At 41.5% G+C, this 17,632-nt stretch overlaps 1 protein-coding gene across 1 annotated transcript; it reads left to right on the top strand.

Annotated features, from left to right (window-relative positions):
• Positions 1-344: 344 nt before the first annotated feature.
• SFRP2 (secreted frizzled related protein 2) lies at positions 345-9,058 on the top strand. Its single transcript, XM_070756574.1, has 3 exons — positions 345-1,063; positions 3,867-3,947; positions 7,709-9,058. Exons 1-3 carry the CDS (start codon positions 565-567, stop codon positions 8,011-8,013), a joined length of 885 nt encoding a protein of 294 aa, XP_070612675.1. The 5' UTR covers positions 345-564; the 3' UTR covers positions 8,014-9,058.
• Positions 9,059-17,632: the final 8,574 nt, after the last annotated feature.

Raw genomic sequence — 17,632 nt, 5'->3', positions numbered from 1 at the left:
CCTCAGAAAGAAGCAACATTTCGGCTTCTCTCCGGCGGCGCTTCCCTTTTTGGGGGGCAGCCGGGCAAGAAGTTTCGAAAGGAGCGGCCCGGGAGACGGCGACCCAACTCCCGGAGGATCCGCCCATCCTCAGCGCCGTCCGAGACTTCTCTCCGACCAGCTCATTCGAAGCCCGCGCGCGTCTCCTGAGGTGAGGCGCGTCTTAGGGCGGGGGCTCCTCCTCCTCCCACTCAGCCGCCCCCCCATGGGGAAAGCTTTGACCAATCCACGCGGGCTTTTTGCCCGAAGGCTCCGCCCCCTCGCCCTCCCAATCCCCTCCGCTATTTGCATACAAAATGCCCGCAGGAGCTTGAATCGGGAGGCGAGGAGCGTGTGGCGGGGCTGCGTCTGCCGTCCGTCGGTGCGCGCAAGAAAGCGGGAAGCCGGCTCGAGGGGGGAAAGTTGTGGGCGGCCCGGCCGGGAGGCTGAAGCTTGCGCTCCCTCCGCCTCGTTGCCGGCGGCTTCTCGGCTTCCCAAAGGGGTGGGGTGGGGGTGTCCTTCATCTCAGCGCCCCCTCAGTGTAAGATGCGTCCCGGGCGACTCTTCCCGCGCCTGCTGGTCCTCTGGGCGGCTTGGCTGGGTTTGGCGGGCGGGCTCTTCCTCTTCGGGGAGCCCGAGTTCTCCCACAAGCGCTCCAACTGCAAGCCCATCCCGGCTTCCCTCTTGCTGTGCCGCGGGATCGAGTACCCGGACATGAGGCTGCCCAACCTGCTGGGCCACGAGACCCTGCAGGAGGTGCTGGAGCAGGCGGGCGCCTGGATCCCGCTGGTGCAGAAGCAGTGCCACCCGGACACGCGCAAGTTCCTCTGCTCCCTCTTCGCGCCCGTCTGCATCGCCGACCTGGACGAAACCATCGAGCCCTGCCACTCGCTCTGCGAGCAGGTGAAGAATAGCTGCGCCCCGGTCATGTCCGCCTTCGGGTTCCCGTGGCCCGACATGCTGGACTGCAGCCGGTTCCCCCAGGACAACGACCTCTGCATCCCCCTGGCCAGCGGCGACCACGTCCTCCCGACTCCCAGGGAAGGTAAGAGGGCAGCCGAGGGGGCGTGTAGACAAGCGCAGGTGAAAGCAACGGGAGCCGTCGGGGAAAGGAAATGCTAAAGTCTTTCCTCCTATTCATCTTCTCATCTTTCCCATCACCCACCTCCTCCCCCAAATGACTGTATGGCTGTAACTTTGTGGCTTGTAGCCTTACAATTTATATTGACTGGTTTCTAATTGATTGGGTTGCTTATTTGTATCTGGACGATCATGAAGTCTTGTACCTTATGATTCTTGACAAAGATATCTTTTCTTTTATGTACACTGAGAGCATATGCACCAAGACAAATTCCTTGTGTGACCAATAAAATCCTATCCTATCATATCCTTCATTCCTTTTATCCTATTCTATCTTATCCTATTCTTCATTATCCTATCCTATCCTATTCTTCATTCCTCCTATCTTATCCTATCCTATTCTGCATTCCTTCTATCCTATCCTTCATTCCTCTATTCTACTCTACTCTAGTATATTCTATCCTATTCTTCATTATCCTATCCTATTCTGCATTCCTTCTATCCTATCCTTCATTCCTCCTATCCTATCCTTCATTCCTCTATTCTATTATACTCTATAGATAGAATTATCCTATTCTTCATTCCTCCTATCCTATCCTATTCCTCATTTCTCCTCTCCTCTCCTCTCTTCATTCCTCTGTTCTGTTCTGTTGTATTTTCAAGAAAGGGGTCCCACCAAACTTGTCAACTTTAAGACTTGTGGACTTCAACTCTCAGTATTCTCCTGCCAGGAATTGGTTATTTTTTAAAAAAAATGTTGAATTAGAAACTGCTGTACATTAAGTGGCTTTTGAAATCAGTGGGTGATTTGGGGGCATATTTTGAGGCAGTTGTTTGGGGTGCATTACTTGGGGCAGAAATCATTCAACAATAGCCTTCCAGTACACGGACTGGGGATTGCGGTCTTAGGCTGCCACCCAAAGCATCTCAGTGGAATGTACAGGAGAAATAAGTTTGCGGAGAACAGTTGTGTGTAATATCTTTAAAAAGGACAGTATCAACTTTCTACATGTCATGTTTCTTTCCATCACAGATAGAAATTTAGAGAAATAAAATGAGCTTTATAGCATATAGTGTAAATTCCTTTCTAAGAACTGCAGAACATCACACAGCAAAAACACATGATTTGCAGGGAGCCAATCTATTTTAGATTTTGCTTTCCTAGATTTGGAAAGCTCAGCGCAGTCTTTTTACACAGAAACTACACTGGATTCTGTAAGATCTTATATATGGGTGGTTAAAATTGTCCTATCCGCATCCTATCCTAAACATGTTCTTAAGAAAGTTTGTTCTAAGTGATCCCCTAGGGTTGCAATTGTAAATCTTATGAATTTAGGGATAGGTTAAATTCTGTAATTCTGAATAAACATTATTAAAAACACAATTAGGATAAAATAGGATTAGGATCCTGATAAGATCTTATTGTATGGGATGATAGCTTTAAACTACCCTATTACACAGATCTGGGATGAAGTCCAGGTAAACAGGTATATTTCCTTTTGGAATTTCTACTTCAAAAGTTGCAATATGACTTGGAATACTGCTCATAATTTTAACCATTTGAGCTTATTGAATATTGTATTTATTCTTGATGAATATATTTTATTCTTCTTATGTACATTGAGAGTATATACACCAAAGACAAATTCCAATCACACTTGGCCAATAAAGAATTATATTCTATTCTAATTATGAAACTGTTGTCCTGTAACTATTTTCCTAGGAAAATGATAACATTGATCAGTAAAGTAAGTCATTTCCCTGTCAACTGGCCAATTAAGTTTTCTGTAGGAATTATTTAAATAAAAGGTAATAAGAAATGCTGGCTATATATATATCTAAAAGTGTGTCTGTATGTTTTGTTTTGTTTTGTTTGTTTATTATTAAAATAAAAAAATGCTGGCTGTGATAAAAGATAGTAGTAGTAGATGCTTGAAACAAACTTCCAGCAGACATGGTTGGTAAATCCACAGTAACTGAATTTAAACATGCCTGGGATAAACATATATCCATCCTAAGATAAAATACAGGAAATTGTATAAGGGCAGACTAGATGGACCATGAGGTCTTTTTCTTCCGTCAATCTTCTATGTTTCTAAGATTGATAACAGAAGCAATACATTTGTATTAGTGATTTCTCATTTTTAAAAGTAAGAGCTTTCATCTAGTATCAGTTTAGTGCTAGAAAATGTGGCTTTAATAACTTGGAAATGGGGAACATGTAATTCTCCCATTGTTGTTTTTAAAATAATGTATTTGGAGAAAGATAATTTCCTAAAACAAAATTCATCAGTAAATGCATTTTATGCACTTTTTCACTGCTCCATGTTTTTTTCCTGAACATTGTTGGGACTTCCCATGTCCTTCCACCAGGACATTAATTTATTCTCTCTGGAGCAGGAATCTCCAACCTTGGCAACGTTATGACTTGTGGACTTCAACTTCGAGATTTCCACAAATTGTAAAGTTGCTTCTGGGGGACCTGCTGTATAAGAGCATTAGAAAGAGACATTAAGCCCATTCAGAATCCATATCCATGATGCAATCATCTACTCACAGTTCTCATTGAACTTGTTATATCTACAGTACTTAGCATGGCTCCAGGTATCTCAGCTCTTCAGGCTGTCATGAAAAAGAGTCAAGAATAAGAAAGCCTGCCACAACTTCATATTAAAAGTGTATCATTTCTTTGCGAATTCTACCCTCCACCCACTTCTTTCTGTTGAAACCCCTCTAAAGGTTCTTTTTAAAAAAATTATTTCTTACAGTGCCAAAAGTTTGCGATGCCTGCAAAAGCAAGAGTGAAGACGACAATGAAATTGTGGAAAACCTTTGCAAAAATGACTTCGGTAAGTATGAAAGAGACCCTCTGATTGAAAACTAGGGGTTTTGTCCTCTGACTATATTAACAATCAGTTTTGGTCAGTGTTAAATGACAAAGGCATTTAAGCTTTTATTTCAACAATGGATCCTTATTTACATAATCATAGGATTATGATTAGGTTTCTATTTAGTCTATCAGACTAGGAAAGTGATGGTGAACCCTTTTTTCCCTTGGATGCTGAAAGAGCGTGAGTGTGTGCTATTGCGCATGCACGACTGCCCACACCTATAATTCAATGCCTGGGGAGGCTGAAAACAGCTTTCCCCACCTCCAGGAGGCACTCTAGAGGCCAGAAACAACCTGTTTCCCAACTTCTGGTGAGCCCAGTAGGCTCATGTTTCACCCTCCCCAGACTCCAAAGGCTTCCCTGGATCCAGGGAGGATAAAATCGCCTTCCCCCATCCCCCTGAGACTCTCTGGAAGCCATCCTCCCAGAGCCTTTGTGCGAATCAAAAATCAGCTGGCTGGCATGCACATGCATTTGAAGCTGAATTAGGGCAGTGGCTCAAATGCCAGCAGATATGGCTCCGCGTGCCACCTGTGGCACCTGTGCCATAGATTCGCCATCACTAGACTAGGAGGTTGCTTAGAACTGCTCTTTCTAATAAACATATTGTGTACTCTCCAGGGGCGGGTTCCTCTTACCTCCTCCTACTGGTGCACGTCGCAATGATTTGCATCCCCTCGTGCAATTTGGCTTCCGTGCATGCGCAGAAGGATTATTTTCCTTCTATGCATGCGCAGAGGGCTGAAAATTGGCCGAACATTGTTCTGCCAGTGTGTTTCAACCGCCTGTAATTACAGGGTAATTAGTCCAGGAAGACACAAACCACATGATAAAAGGAAACCCCAAAAGTTTTTATAAACAGAAAAACAGAAACAGCTCCCTTTTTAAATGTCAAAGGAATTTTCTGGTACACACAAGGCACCGGCTAAATGCAATCCAATTGCTCACCCAATAACTGGGAAATTGAGTCCAATTCTAAAGTCCAGAGAGTCCACACACAATCTTGAACAGCACAAAAAACATGATCTTGACGAAACAATGAATCAGATAAACTGTTATGAGGCTAAAACACCAGGCTGCACTTTTATCTGTAGCACTAATTACAGCAGCCCCACCCAACCACAGGTGGACTCATTTTCTCTTGTAATAATCCTTCAGTGGTTGTCTCCTATGCATCACTCTATGCATGCATGGATGTGTCATTAATTCTTGTTCAGAATCCAAAGATGATACAGATGATTGATCTCCTCCTGGGCCATCTGCCAAACTCCCCTCTTCCCTGTCACTCATGCTTCCTTGGTCAGAGGAGGCTTCGTCGGCAGATTCCATCAGGAGCAAAACAGGCCTGCGGCATGTGGATGTTTCCCCCACATCCACCTGCACATTCCTTGGCGCAGGAGCTGGGCCAGAGCTAACCACAACAAACATTAGGGGGAAAAAGATGATGGCATGCACGGTCCTGCAAATACAGCACCGGAGCTGTCGCACTAAATTGCATCATCAGTGGGCCACTACTGGAGCAGGGCATTGGACAGCACCCGTAGGAACCCACCTCTGGTGCTCTCATCTTTCTAAGGTTGTTCTTTTTTCTTTACAACATTGTGCACTATAGTGTCATCTACTTTCTACGTAGAAAGAAATGGGATTCTAAAGCTTCTTCAGCTGGAAGTCCAAACTCTTCTAATGATGCTTGAATTGGGAGGAAAAAAAACTGTATTTTTTTCTCCTTCATGTATATTGGTTGTATCTCGTCCCACACCCGACAACAGAAACTGGTTTAGTTCTCAATAGTTTTACCAGTGATTCTAATTCCAGTACTTTTGTCTATGAAAACCAACTGGTTTTCACATTTGGTCACCTTAGGGAGTAATAGAATCCAGGAATGAGCTAGTTGTATACAGACATATATATCTTTTTTATTACTCTCTGAAACTGCCATGTCAGGTATTTCAGAGTTGCAGAAATATAAATAATACAAATGTGACATTGTTGAATTTTTCTGATTCTTTGCTGATGTGAAATGGAACCCAGTGGCACAGTAATGTTGGAGACATTCTGTTTCCCTTCTACCCACCTGCAGAGGAAGGGGACTGAGGAAGGGGGCCTCAACTTATGTTCTGCTATGAATTTGAGAACATCTTTTATCCTGTCCAGGCCCTATTTCTTATGCAGCAGGGAAGGATGGCTTCCTGGGAAGGATAAAATAGAAAATTGCTCCTGACTTTTCCAAAGCACAAGACAACCACAAAGATATGGGAGGAAAGCCGAGAAATACTTTGATAGGCTTCACTTCAGATTTTTTAAGTCGCTTTAACATTCTAAATGTACAACATTAATCTACCACAAATCCCCAACAGCTTTGGCAAAGCTTTCACATTCCATAGTGGTAGAGAAATGGCATCTTTTCTTAAAAAGAGATGAATTTGTCCCTTGAAATTCTGACATGCCAGGAAATAATGAGTATTGGATGTGAAGAAAGCAGAAAGCAGAGAGTTACTGTCCAGAGGTAAGAAAAATAATGTATCATTTTTGGATGAGAATATTTGGAAAACTTCTGAATAAGACAGGTAAAATGTGATAAACCAATTGGCCCAAATTATAAATACGTCTTGTATTCTAACTGAAGAAGTTATTTTATTACAGTTTCATCACAAATGTATATGGATTAATGCCCTTATCATTAAAGAATAGCATAGAGAGTACGTTTTATTCATGTTAACTGGCATTAAGTTTTTATTTGATATACCAATAAGCAGATATCCGGTTGTTCTAAATAAACATGTATTAAAGTTTGTTGCAAAAATCAAAACCAGAAGCAGACACAGATTCAGATGGATTCATTTATAAACATAATAACAGATGAGTTTGCAATACCATTAGCAGATTATTTCTTCAAGTAAACACAAGCAGGAGTTAGCTTCATTTCAGCAGAGCCGTACAGAGAACAGAGAGCACAGAGTGGACAGAGAGCAGAGAGAACTGGAGCCACACTCAGCCTTAAGATTAATTTTCAGTTTTGATTCTCTGCATAGATTCAGAAGTGGTTAGCTCCTATTGGCTGACTTAGTTGCTATGCCTATTTGTTGACTGACCTTGCTACTATAGACTCTCCCAGTCATGAATATTCTAACATGATGCTATCTCTCTCTATTTTCAATTATTGCACCAAATTAATGCAGCTATAAATCCCAATTATTTTGGACATTCTTTCAAATGCAATAGATGAATTATACTGATTAACCAAAGAGTTTCATAAATTAGGTCAGACTATTTTCAGGAAAAATGGGGATTGCTTTTTCGATGAAAAGATGGCTGTCTTTTGTATGAAAAGACGCCACCCTTTCATCTTTGTGAGAAGGCATGTGTCACTTTCTGCTTTAAAAGCAAAGATCCTTGGTACTTGCAGCCAACAAAATCCTAGAGGAAGAGGCTCATTTAGCAAAGATGTTGGATTTTTTAAATTTGAAAGTGAAAGAAATACACCCAAAAGATTTATTTGGACTGAAATTACTTTCATGCTCTGGATGGCTTTAGAAATGGAGCCACCTGCTGTCCGTTCTGTCAGAACCTGACAGTTTAATTAGCAAGAGAAGGCCTCCCTCACTGGATTCTCTTTTATCTGCCAGAATGAGAGAAAAATCTCTTTCTTTTCTCCCTCTCCCTCCCTTTCTTTTACCTCACCCCTGCTCTGCTCTGCTCCCCATTATTATCCCTCTTAGCTCTTAAGATAAAAGTGAAGGAGATCGCCTACATCAATGGAGACACCAAGATCACTCCGGAAACAAAGAGCAAAACTATCTACAAGCTGAATGGGGTGACGGAAAGGGACCTGAAGAAGACTGTCCTTTGGCTCAGAGGCGGCCTTCAATGTACCTGCGATGAGATGAATGATATCAACGCACCATATTTGGTCATGGGACAGAGGTTGGCGGGAGAGTTGGTGATCACCTCTGTCAAGCGATGGCAGAAAGGCCAGCGAGCCTTTAAGAGGTTTTCACGCAGCATCCGCAAGCTGCAGTGCTAATTCCTTGGAGTTTCTGGTTACATTTAGTTGCCATGCCTTGTTCTTTTCACATCCTCCTACCGCAGCCATAAATGCCTGGTAGCATCTAAGAGCCACTTCTTTTAAGAAGAAAAGATACTGCCCCTTCTAATTGTGTACATATAATAAACCATAATTGCCCCAAATCATGATTTTTCTTCTGTATAATTGTTTCTAAAATGTGTTGTTTACAACTGTTGCTAAATGTAACTTTGATTTTCTTTTAATTATTGGTATGCTTAATACATTTTGTCTGGCTAACCTTTCTGCATAGGTTATGTGTCCATTTGGGCATTGCAGTCTTGACTTATTCAGTTTGTTTTTGTTACAAGTAAAAACAAATCTGGGAGCCACAGTATGGGAGTTAACTGTGTCCATGTTTTACTAAAAGGGAGTAATTTTGCAAGTTGGCATTTTAAACTTTATTTTAAAGACTTTAGTCTTACAGAAATGATAACTCAAAGGTGGACAAAATAGAACTCAAGGATACCCTGAGAATTTCTTTCCTCAAATCACCTGCAGAATTATACGTGCTTAAGGCTCTAACATCCATGAGTTGGTGCGCATTAAAGTGCAATCCCATGCTCGCTTTTTGTGGGAAGGTGCACTGCAATTTATGGGACTGGTGTCTTGTCAACATATGTTGCTTTGGAAGCTTGCTATAGTAGCCATCACACTGTCTTTAGCTCCCTTTGAATATTTAGGCCTAATTTTATCTTATCAGGAATGTGCCATCTAGTTTTATTCATTACAGAGAAAATATTCATGTACATGTGCTACTTGTGCAAGAAGTGCATCAATAAGTGTGTATTAATCATTTGCACACAGTATTTTATACAAAGCTTAGTACTGTTTTAAATTGAAGTACTCTGATGCTTCACAAATTAAAGGTTTATGTAGCCTAACTGTAAAGTAAGTAGTGGTTATTTGGGTGGGGAAAGGTTGTAAAATATTGCTTTAACAAACCTTGTAAATAATCCAGTTAAATCTTATATTCTTGTATATAAACTTTACATCATGGTTTACACTTTGTTGTGTTTTTGTCTTTAGATTTTGTGTAAACATCCCTGAAATCCATAGAATCCATTTTTATTGTATCTATTTTTTAATCTTTGTAATGAAAGACATAGGAGAAATTCATTATCTCTTGGGTTAATTAGTTACACTTTTTAGAGTAATTCCAAAGTAGAAATTAACCAGGCCTTTAAACAGTCATTCACATAATATATAGTAGTTTGTTCCTGGTTAAGTGGCAGTGAATGTTGATGTATACTAAATTATTATGCTATAATTTAAACAATGATTGGTAATTAATGTGTTTCAATAAAATTCTCTATCATCTAATAATCAAAGAAGAGACTGGACAACCACTTGTGAGAAATGTTATAGGGCAGTGATGGCGAACCTTTTTTCCCTCGGGTGCCAAAGGAACATGCACGCATGCTATTGCACAAATGCAAGAGTCTACACCCATAATTCAATGCCCGGGGAAAGAGAAAACAGCTTCTTCTACCCCCCTACCCCACCCAGAGGCCCTCTGGAAGCTAGAAATGGCCTGTTTCCCAACTTCCGGTGGGCCCAGTAGGCTCATGTTTTGCCCTCCCCAGGCTCCAAAGGCTTCCCTGGAGCAGGAAGAGGGTAAAAATGCCCTCCCCCACCCCAGAGGTTCTCTGGAACAACAACAAACCCCCCCCCCTCCCAGAGCATCTGTGGAAGCCAAAAATCCGCTGGCTGGCACACACATGCACGCTGGAGCTGAGCTAGGGCAATGGCTCATATGACACAAGATATGGCTCCGCATGCCACCTGTGGCACCTGTGCCATAGGTTCACCATCACTGGTATAGGGTCTCCTGCTTGAATACTGGGCTGGACTAGATGACCTACAAGATCCTTCCAACTCTTATTCTGTATTCTGTAACAGCATATTTAACCCAAATATGAATTTTAATTCCCATAACACTGGATCCTGCATAAAAGCATAGAATTTCTTTGGCATAAGATTATTAAAGAAGGTAAGATCTGAGTGAGGAAGCCTCAAATGCTGGATAGTGGATTATTGGCTTGTCAAAGTTGAAAAGGCAAGAGAATTCCGACTACACTGTTTTCCACATCTATTCTTTGGTTAATCTGGCACACAGAAGAAAACTTTGCGCTCCAGATTTTTCAGTTGGATGCAAAGTGTCCTTTTTATTTTCAAAATGTGTTTATATGATTTGGGAGACATGATTTCTGGTGTCTACGTAACCATCTCCATGAAATTGTCTTATAAGCAATATGGAAGCAGTTTACTGCTGCTTTCTTCCAGGATGTTTTTTTCCTTTTAATTTGCCAGATTTTATATGCTGGCATGGAAAAATGGAAACCATTTAAGGGCAGATTTTTTCATACACACTTTCTTAGTAACTGTTTATTGAGACCATATCATGTGCCGGAAAATGAACATTCGGGTTGTCTCATCCCAATCTTTTGCAACTGTTTGAAGAAGAAAACAGATAAAATTTAGACTTCAAGAGCACTTATGGGAAGAACTTAATTTAAAATGGTTTGGGCAGTTGTTTATTTTATTATTATTTTTATTATTGTTATTATTTACGTTTTGAGCATTACAGTGTTCCCTCGATTTTCGCGGGGGTTACGTTCCAAGACCTCCCGCGAAAGTCGATTTTCCGTGAAGTAGCGGTGCGGAAGTAAAAACACCATTTTTGGCTATGGACAGCCAAAAACTACCCCCACGCACCCTTTTTCAAGGCAGCGCAAGGAGACGGGCTTGAAATTAGGGCAGGGAGCGATGAAAGTGCGGAGGACGGCAAAGATTGCTTTGAATGTCAGCTGCCCCGCCCCCCCACCGCCTCCAGCCCCCTCGCCGCTACCGCCCGCCCGCCCGATCCACCCCTCTCACCGGCTTTCTTCGGACACAGGTCCTCCTGCAGCAGCGCTGGCGGCTACGGCTTCTCATCCTCCTAATTCGGCCGGTAGCCGGTCTGAGCGCTTTGAGAATTCCTGCCTCGCCCCTCTCACAGTCCCTTAGCTGAGAGCACTTTCGTCCCAGCTATCAGCGAGGGGGCTGCAGGAGAGGTGGGGCAGGCGTTCTCACAGAGAGGGAGAGGGAGAAAGAGAGAGAGAGCAAGAGGGGGGAGAGTGGAAGGTAGAGAGAGAGAAAAATGATAGAAAAAGGGAGAAAAAAGAGAAATGAGAAAATGATTGAAGCAGAGAATGACAGGAAAGAAAGAGAAAGAGAGAGAGAAGTGACTTGGTGATGACATATGACGTCATCGGGTGGGAAAAACCGTGGTATAGAAAAAAAACCGTGGAGTATTTTTTAATTAATATTTTTTGAAAAACCGTGGTATAGCCGTTTTGCGAAGTTTGAACCCGCGAAAATCGAGGGATCACTGTATTATTTCCCTTTTTACCTGTGATGAACAACTGCATATTTTTGTTTCTTATGGTAGCATTTCAGCTACTTCGCAGAGGTTTTTCTTCCATTTTATTCTAAAAAGAAAGAATCAAGTCTCTTTCACACAGGGTCAGTGACCAGTGTTCTGTTAATCATTTAAGAATTCTCCTGAGTAGAGAAAGTTTTGGCACTGTGTAGATACCCAGAACTAATACTTTCCTTGTTCCTGCTCTCAAAGTACACACATTAGGCACAGTGACCCTTTGACCCAAGGGATATAATCAGGGGTGGGCTACTGCCTGGATGAGGGTGGGGGGAACGCAGTGGGGTAGCAAAAATGGAGCTCCACTCCAGAGCACCCAATTTGCACTGAAGGATGTTGAAAGAAAATGCAGGGCGTCATGCATAAGCCACGCCCATAGTGTGGTAGTAAAAAATTTGGTAGCCCTTCACTGGATATAATCCACAAAGATTTTTATTCAGGATTCCAACCCTTAGAAATACCTTTTTGCAAAGAGGTGCAAATACATACATAATTCCCTGACTCAAATGTCTACATCCAGGTGCATGAATACAATAGATGACAACTCTGAAATCAAACGCTGCTCTTTTCTACCAGCCGTGAAAGATCAATGCTCAAATCACATTCCTTGATGGATTCCAGGGCTGGAGTGCGGGAAATCCCAGCTCTCCATAAGAACATTGGCATGAAACATTCTTTGAAACTGGTCCCAGTACAAATATTTAAACTTTTACTCACTATCCCTCGCTAGTACATCTCCAGGGGCATGTTGAAAGCAACTGGCAGGAGGTAAGCACCACTGAAGTAAAGACTATTCCTGGGTAGTTTTCCAGTTTCCACTCAAGTTGCAATTACCGGGGATTACCCTTTTTTTAACATTTTTTTAAAAAGTCGAGTATAATGCAATGAAATACAGTGTTACCTGTAACTTAATTCATTCCATGGCCAGGTTCTTAAGTAGAAAAGTTTATAAGAAGCAATTTTTCCCATAGGAATCAATGTAAAAACAAATAATGTGTGTGACTGGGAAAACCACAGGGAGGGGGGAAGCCCTGTTTCCTCCCAGGAGATTCCTAGAGAAGCCCACAGAGGCTTCTCCCTGCCTTTTCCGGTTACAGTTTCAGAGGTTCGGGTTTGTAAGTGGAAAATGGTTTTTGAGAAGAGGCAAAAAAAATCTTGAACACCTGGTTCTTATGTAGAAAAGTTCGTAAGTAGAGGCGTTCTTAGGTAGAGGTACCACTGTATCTTCTACCTATACAGCAGCTATGCTGCGTATTACTGCAGCTTATCTTAGACCAGGGGGATGTCAAACTGGTGGCCCATGGACTGCATGTGTCACATGCAGGCCACGCCCACCCCAGCTCCACGTATGGGGGGAAACATCGTGAAATGTCATGTGACAGCAATGTGACATGTTGAGTTTGACATTAAAAGGGCAGAACAGTCCTCTTCAATGTCTCGACCTTTTTGAAGAAAGACGTGTGGATTTCGATTCCGAGTATTGTCTTACCAACGTGTACAAGTAGTGTTCAACTTACGACCACAATTCAGCCCAAAATGTATGTTGCTAAGGGACACTTGTTGAGCGAGTTTTGCCCCATTTTATAACCTTTCTTTGCCACATCTATTAAACAAATCACTGCAGCCAGGAATGGGATGCTGGGGGTTCGCAAAGGTTTGGGAGAACCTCTAGCTAAGATTTTGTGCTGTTTGGAGAACCTCCAAATCCCACTCCTGGTTGTCCCTGTCCACCCCGCCATATTCCTCCCAGGAGTCCCCACGTGGCCCATTTTAGACACAGGCAAGGCAGGAAACATGTGGAGGCTTGGGGAGGGCAAAAAAGAGGCCTACCAGAAGTTCGGGAAGGCTGGAAACAGGCCTGTTTCTGGCCTCCAGAGGGCCTCCAAAGCCTGAGGAAGCCATTTTTTTGCCCTCCTGGAGGTTTGAGAGAAGCCTCTGGAGCCTAAGGAGGGCAAAAACGCCCCCGCCCTGCTGTGGTGAATGAGACAGACTAGGCCATGCCCATTATGGCCACGCTCACCCAGCAACCAGGCAGAGAACCCCTTGCTAAAATTTGTGAAGCCCACCCCTGACTGCAGCTGTTAATTTAGTAACATGGTTGTTAAGTGGATCTGGCTTCCAAATAGAATAGGATAGAATAGAATAGAACAGAATAGTTGGAGGGGAATTTGGAGGTCTTCTAGTCCAACATCCCACTTAGGCAGGAAACCCTACACCTTTTCAGACAAATGGTCATCTAATCACTTCTTTAAAACTAGTATTGGAGCATTCACAACTTCTGAAGGCAAGCTGTTCCGTGGATTAATTGTTCTGTCAGGAAATTTCTCCTTAGTTCTAAGTTGCTTCTCTCCTTGATTAGTTTTCACCCGTTGTTTCTTGTTCTACCCTCAGGTGCTTTGGAGAATACTTGGACTCCCTCTTCTTTGTGGCAACCCCTGAGATATTGGGACACTGCTATCATGTCTCCCCTGGTCCTTCTTTTCATCAAACTAGCCATGCCCAGTTCCTGTAACCGCTCTTCATATGTTGTAGCCTCCAGTCCCCTAATAATCTTTGTCGTTCTTCTATGCACTCTTTCCAGAGTCACAACATCCTCTTTACATCATGGTGACCAAGCAGTATTCCAAGTGTGGCCTTACCAAGGCATTGTAAAGTGGTTTGAACACTTCACATGATCTCAATTCCCTATGTTAATGCAGCCTAGAACTGTGTTGCCGTTTTTGGCAGCTTCTGCACACTGCTGGATCATTTATTTATTTATTCGATTTTTATGCTGCCTTTTTCCTTAGATTCAGGGTGGCTTACAACATGTTAGCAATAGCACTTTTTAATAGAGCCAGTATATTGCCCCCACAATCTGGGTCCTCATTTTACCCACCTCGGAAGGATGGAAGGCTGAGTCAACCTTGAGCCAATGATGAGATTTGAACCACTGACCTACAGATCTACAGTCAGCTTCAGTGGCCTGCAGTACAACACTCTACCTGCTGCGCCGCCCCGGCTCTCTCATATTTAAATGGTTGTCCACTAGGACTCCAAGATTCCTCTCACAATTACTACTGTTGAGCAAGGCACCACGTATACTGTACCTGTGCATTTTGTTTTGGCTGCCTACATGTAGAACCTTACTTTTTTCACCATTGAATTTCTTTGCTTGTCAAAACGTCACAAAAAGAGATCACCTGACCTTTGGGCACTACAACCATCATAAGGATGAACCAATTGTGAAGCATCTGAATTTTGATCACATGATCATGGCGATGCTCCGAAGGCCATAACTGTGAAAACGGTCATAAGTTACTTTTTTCAGTGTCGTTGTAACTTGGAACTGTTGTAAATCAAGGACTCTCTGTATTTAGAAGAGTGTTTCTCAATCCTAACATCTTGAAGAGGTGTAGATATTGACTTGGAGAAACTGGGAATTAATAGCACACATCTTTTTATTGCTAAGGTTAAAGAAACACTATTTTAGAGACTAACAAATGTGTTGATTTTCAAAGATCTGGAGGCTTATAAAATTGCATCCTGTAATAAATGAATTCATTTTTAAGATGCCATTTTTGTCTCACAGATTATCCAGCAGGGGTAGTCAAAGAGCTAATGTTCTGCTTTTGGTTAAAGAACCTGAGTACTCGGTCATCTTCACTAAAATAGAATTAAAGAATTAAAACTATTATTGTTTTACATTTAACATTTTGCCTTATTAGAAATTATATACTTCTGTGGGGCCAGCTAATTTTTAAATATCTACAGTGTTCCCTCGATTTTCGCGGGGGATGCATTCTGAAACCGCCCGCGAAAGTCGAATTTCCGCGAAGTAGAGATGCAGAAGTAAATTAATTAAATTTAAATTAATTAAATTAAATTTGATTTTTATTAGCAAATAGTTTTGCATTTCAGAGCATGAAGCTGCTGCTAAAAACACAGGGAACATATCTTATTGATGGAGCAATCCAAGGGTAGTAACCATGATCTAAGTATTTCAAGTTTAACGTGATCTACGTATTGCCCACAAGATCATATGCTGCAACGTCCTGCCTGTCAACGACTACTCCAGCTTCAACCACAACAACACAAGAGCACACAACAGATTCAAACTTAATATTAACCGCTCCAAACTTGACTGTAAAAAATACGACTTTAGTAATTGAGTTGTTGAAGTGTGGAACTCATTACCGGACTCCGTAGTGTCATCTCCTAACCCCCAACATTTTACTCTTAGACTATCCACAGTTGACCTCTCCAGATTCCTAAGAGGTCAGTAAGGGGCGTGCATAAGTGCACTAGCGTGCCTTCCGTCCCCTGTCCTATTGTCTCTCCTGTATCTCCTATATCTTCTATTCTATTCTTTCTCTGATATATTTTACTACGAATATGTCCTCTGTAACCTTCATTGTGTATTGGACAAAATAAAATAAATAAATAAATAAATAAATACATACATACATACATACACACACACACACACACACACACACACACACACACACACACACACTATTTTTGGCTATGAACAGTATCACAAGCCTTCCCTTAACACTTTAAACCCCTAAACTGCAATTTCTCATTCCCTTAGCAACCATTTAGATTATTATTCACCATGTTTATTTATTACAGTTTATTAAAAAAATATTTATTAAAGGCGGACGAAAGTTTGGCGATGACGTATGACGTCATCGGGCAGGAAAAACTGTGCTACAATGAAAAAAACCACAAAGTATTTTTTAATTAATATTTTTGAAAAACTGGTATAGCCGTTTCGCGAAGTTCGAACCCGTGAAAATCAAGGGATAACTGTATATCTATATCTATATCTATCTATATCTATCTATCTATCTATCTATCTATCTATCTATCTATCTATCTATCTCACATGTTTTTTTGCTGAATTTGAAAATTAAGGGAGACTAGGATAGATCTATTTCGGCCTTAGTTTGGCCTCATCAGCTAGCCATACCCCCTGGGAATTGAACCTGCAACCTTTGCCTTGTAAGGCAGAGAAATATCCTCTAGGCTACAGTATCCATATATACATATACATATACATATACATACATACATACATACATACATACATACATACATACATACATGACGGTCTTGGTATATTCGGGTTTCTTCCCGTGTAGGATTTAGAAATTTCTGGCGACGTTTCGACGAGGTCCCACTCGTCATCTTCAGGCTGGAGCTTCTGTCCTTGTTCTAGGGCGAACACAGCGAGACCTGAGCTGTCTTCCTTCTATAAATACTAGTGGCTGGGTGTGGTTTGATGGCTCAGCAAACCACACCCAGTGTTCACCCTAGAACAAGGACAGAAGCACCAGCCTGAAGATGACGAGTGGGACCTCATCGAAACGTTGCCAGAAATTTCTAAATCCTACATGGGAAGAAACCTGAATATACCAAGACCGTCATACCTGTACCTGTGAAAATCTACGAGTATGTATGTATGTATGTATGTATGTATGTATGTATGTATGTATGTATGTATAATTTTATTATTGGAAATGAAAAGGATGACCACAGTATTCTTTGTTCAGGAAAGAAAATGTCTTTGAGTAGTCTATAAACAGGAACAGGAATGGTTATTTTAAAGAAAAATATATATGATAAACTTTCAGGGTGGCAGCCTTCTTTAACAATTTTCTAATAGCATAAAGCATTTATAGATTACAGTGCACTTTGCATTCCGAGAAAGAAAAGGAGTGGAAGATTTAAAAAAAAAGGGGGGGGGGTGAATAATAATAAGAGATGAAATTATTTACAAGCCAGAAATAAAACCATATGTGGATAAAATACAGGCAGATTCCATGTAAAAACTTTCCAATCTTGTTTTTTCTAGAAAAAAAAAATAAGAGTGTGGATGGCGAAAGCAGAAATACTATACAAATGTCATATCTATTTGAGGCTATGGTATTCATTTATACTTCAACAAAAATCACACAGGATTTATTACTGTCTATAGTGCATTGGTAAAGCTGCTATAAAATAGTTTGGAACACATAAAATATGTGTTCCAAACTATTCTTTATATGTTCCAAACTATTTGGAACACATTTTATATATGTTTGTAAATGCAGTAGAAATGTTTATTTAAGATACAAAAATGTCTACTTTGTAGCTATACATTACTGCTTTGAAATTATGTTTGCACACTTC

Source organism: Erythrolamprus reginae, chromosome 7 (genome assembly GCF_031021105.1).
Source record: "Erythrolamprus reginae isolate rEryReg1 chromosome 7, rEryReg1.hap1, whole genome shotgun sequence".
In the NCBI taxonomy this organism is placed as follows: Eukaryota; Metazoa; Chordata; class Lepidosauria; order Squamata; family Dipsadidae; genus Erythrolamprus; species Erythrolamprus reginae.
The sequence above is the reverse complement of the archived record's forward strand: the minus strand, read 5'-3'. Positions and strand labels throughout refer to the sequence as shown.

What these genes read in the sequence shown, in the direction of transcription:
- SFRP2 (XM_070756574.1), top strand. Translation starts at nt 565, where the DNA reads ATGCGTCCCGGGCGACTCTTCCCGCGCCTGCTGGTCCTCTGGGCGGCT. An exon ending in CCTCCCGACTCCCAGGGAAG is followed by an intron (nt 1,064 to 3,866) that starts GTAAGAGGGCAG and finishes TATTTCTTACAG; the next exon opens with TGCCAAAAGTTTGCGATGCC. An exon ending in CCTTTGCAAAAATGACTTCG is followed by an intron (nt 3,948 to 7,708) that starts GTAAGTATGAAA and finishes TATCCCTCTTAG; the next exon opens with CTCTTAAGATAAAAGTGAAG.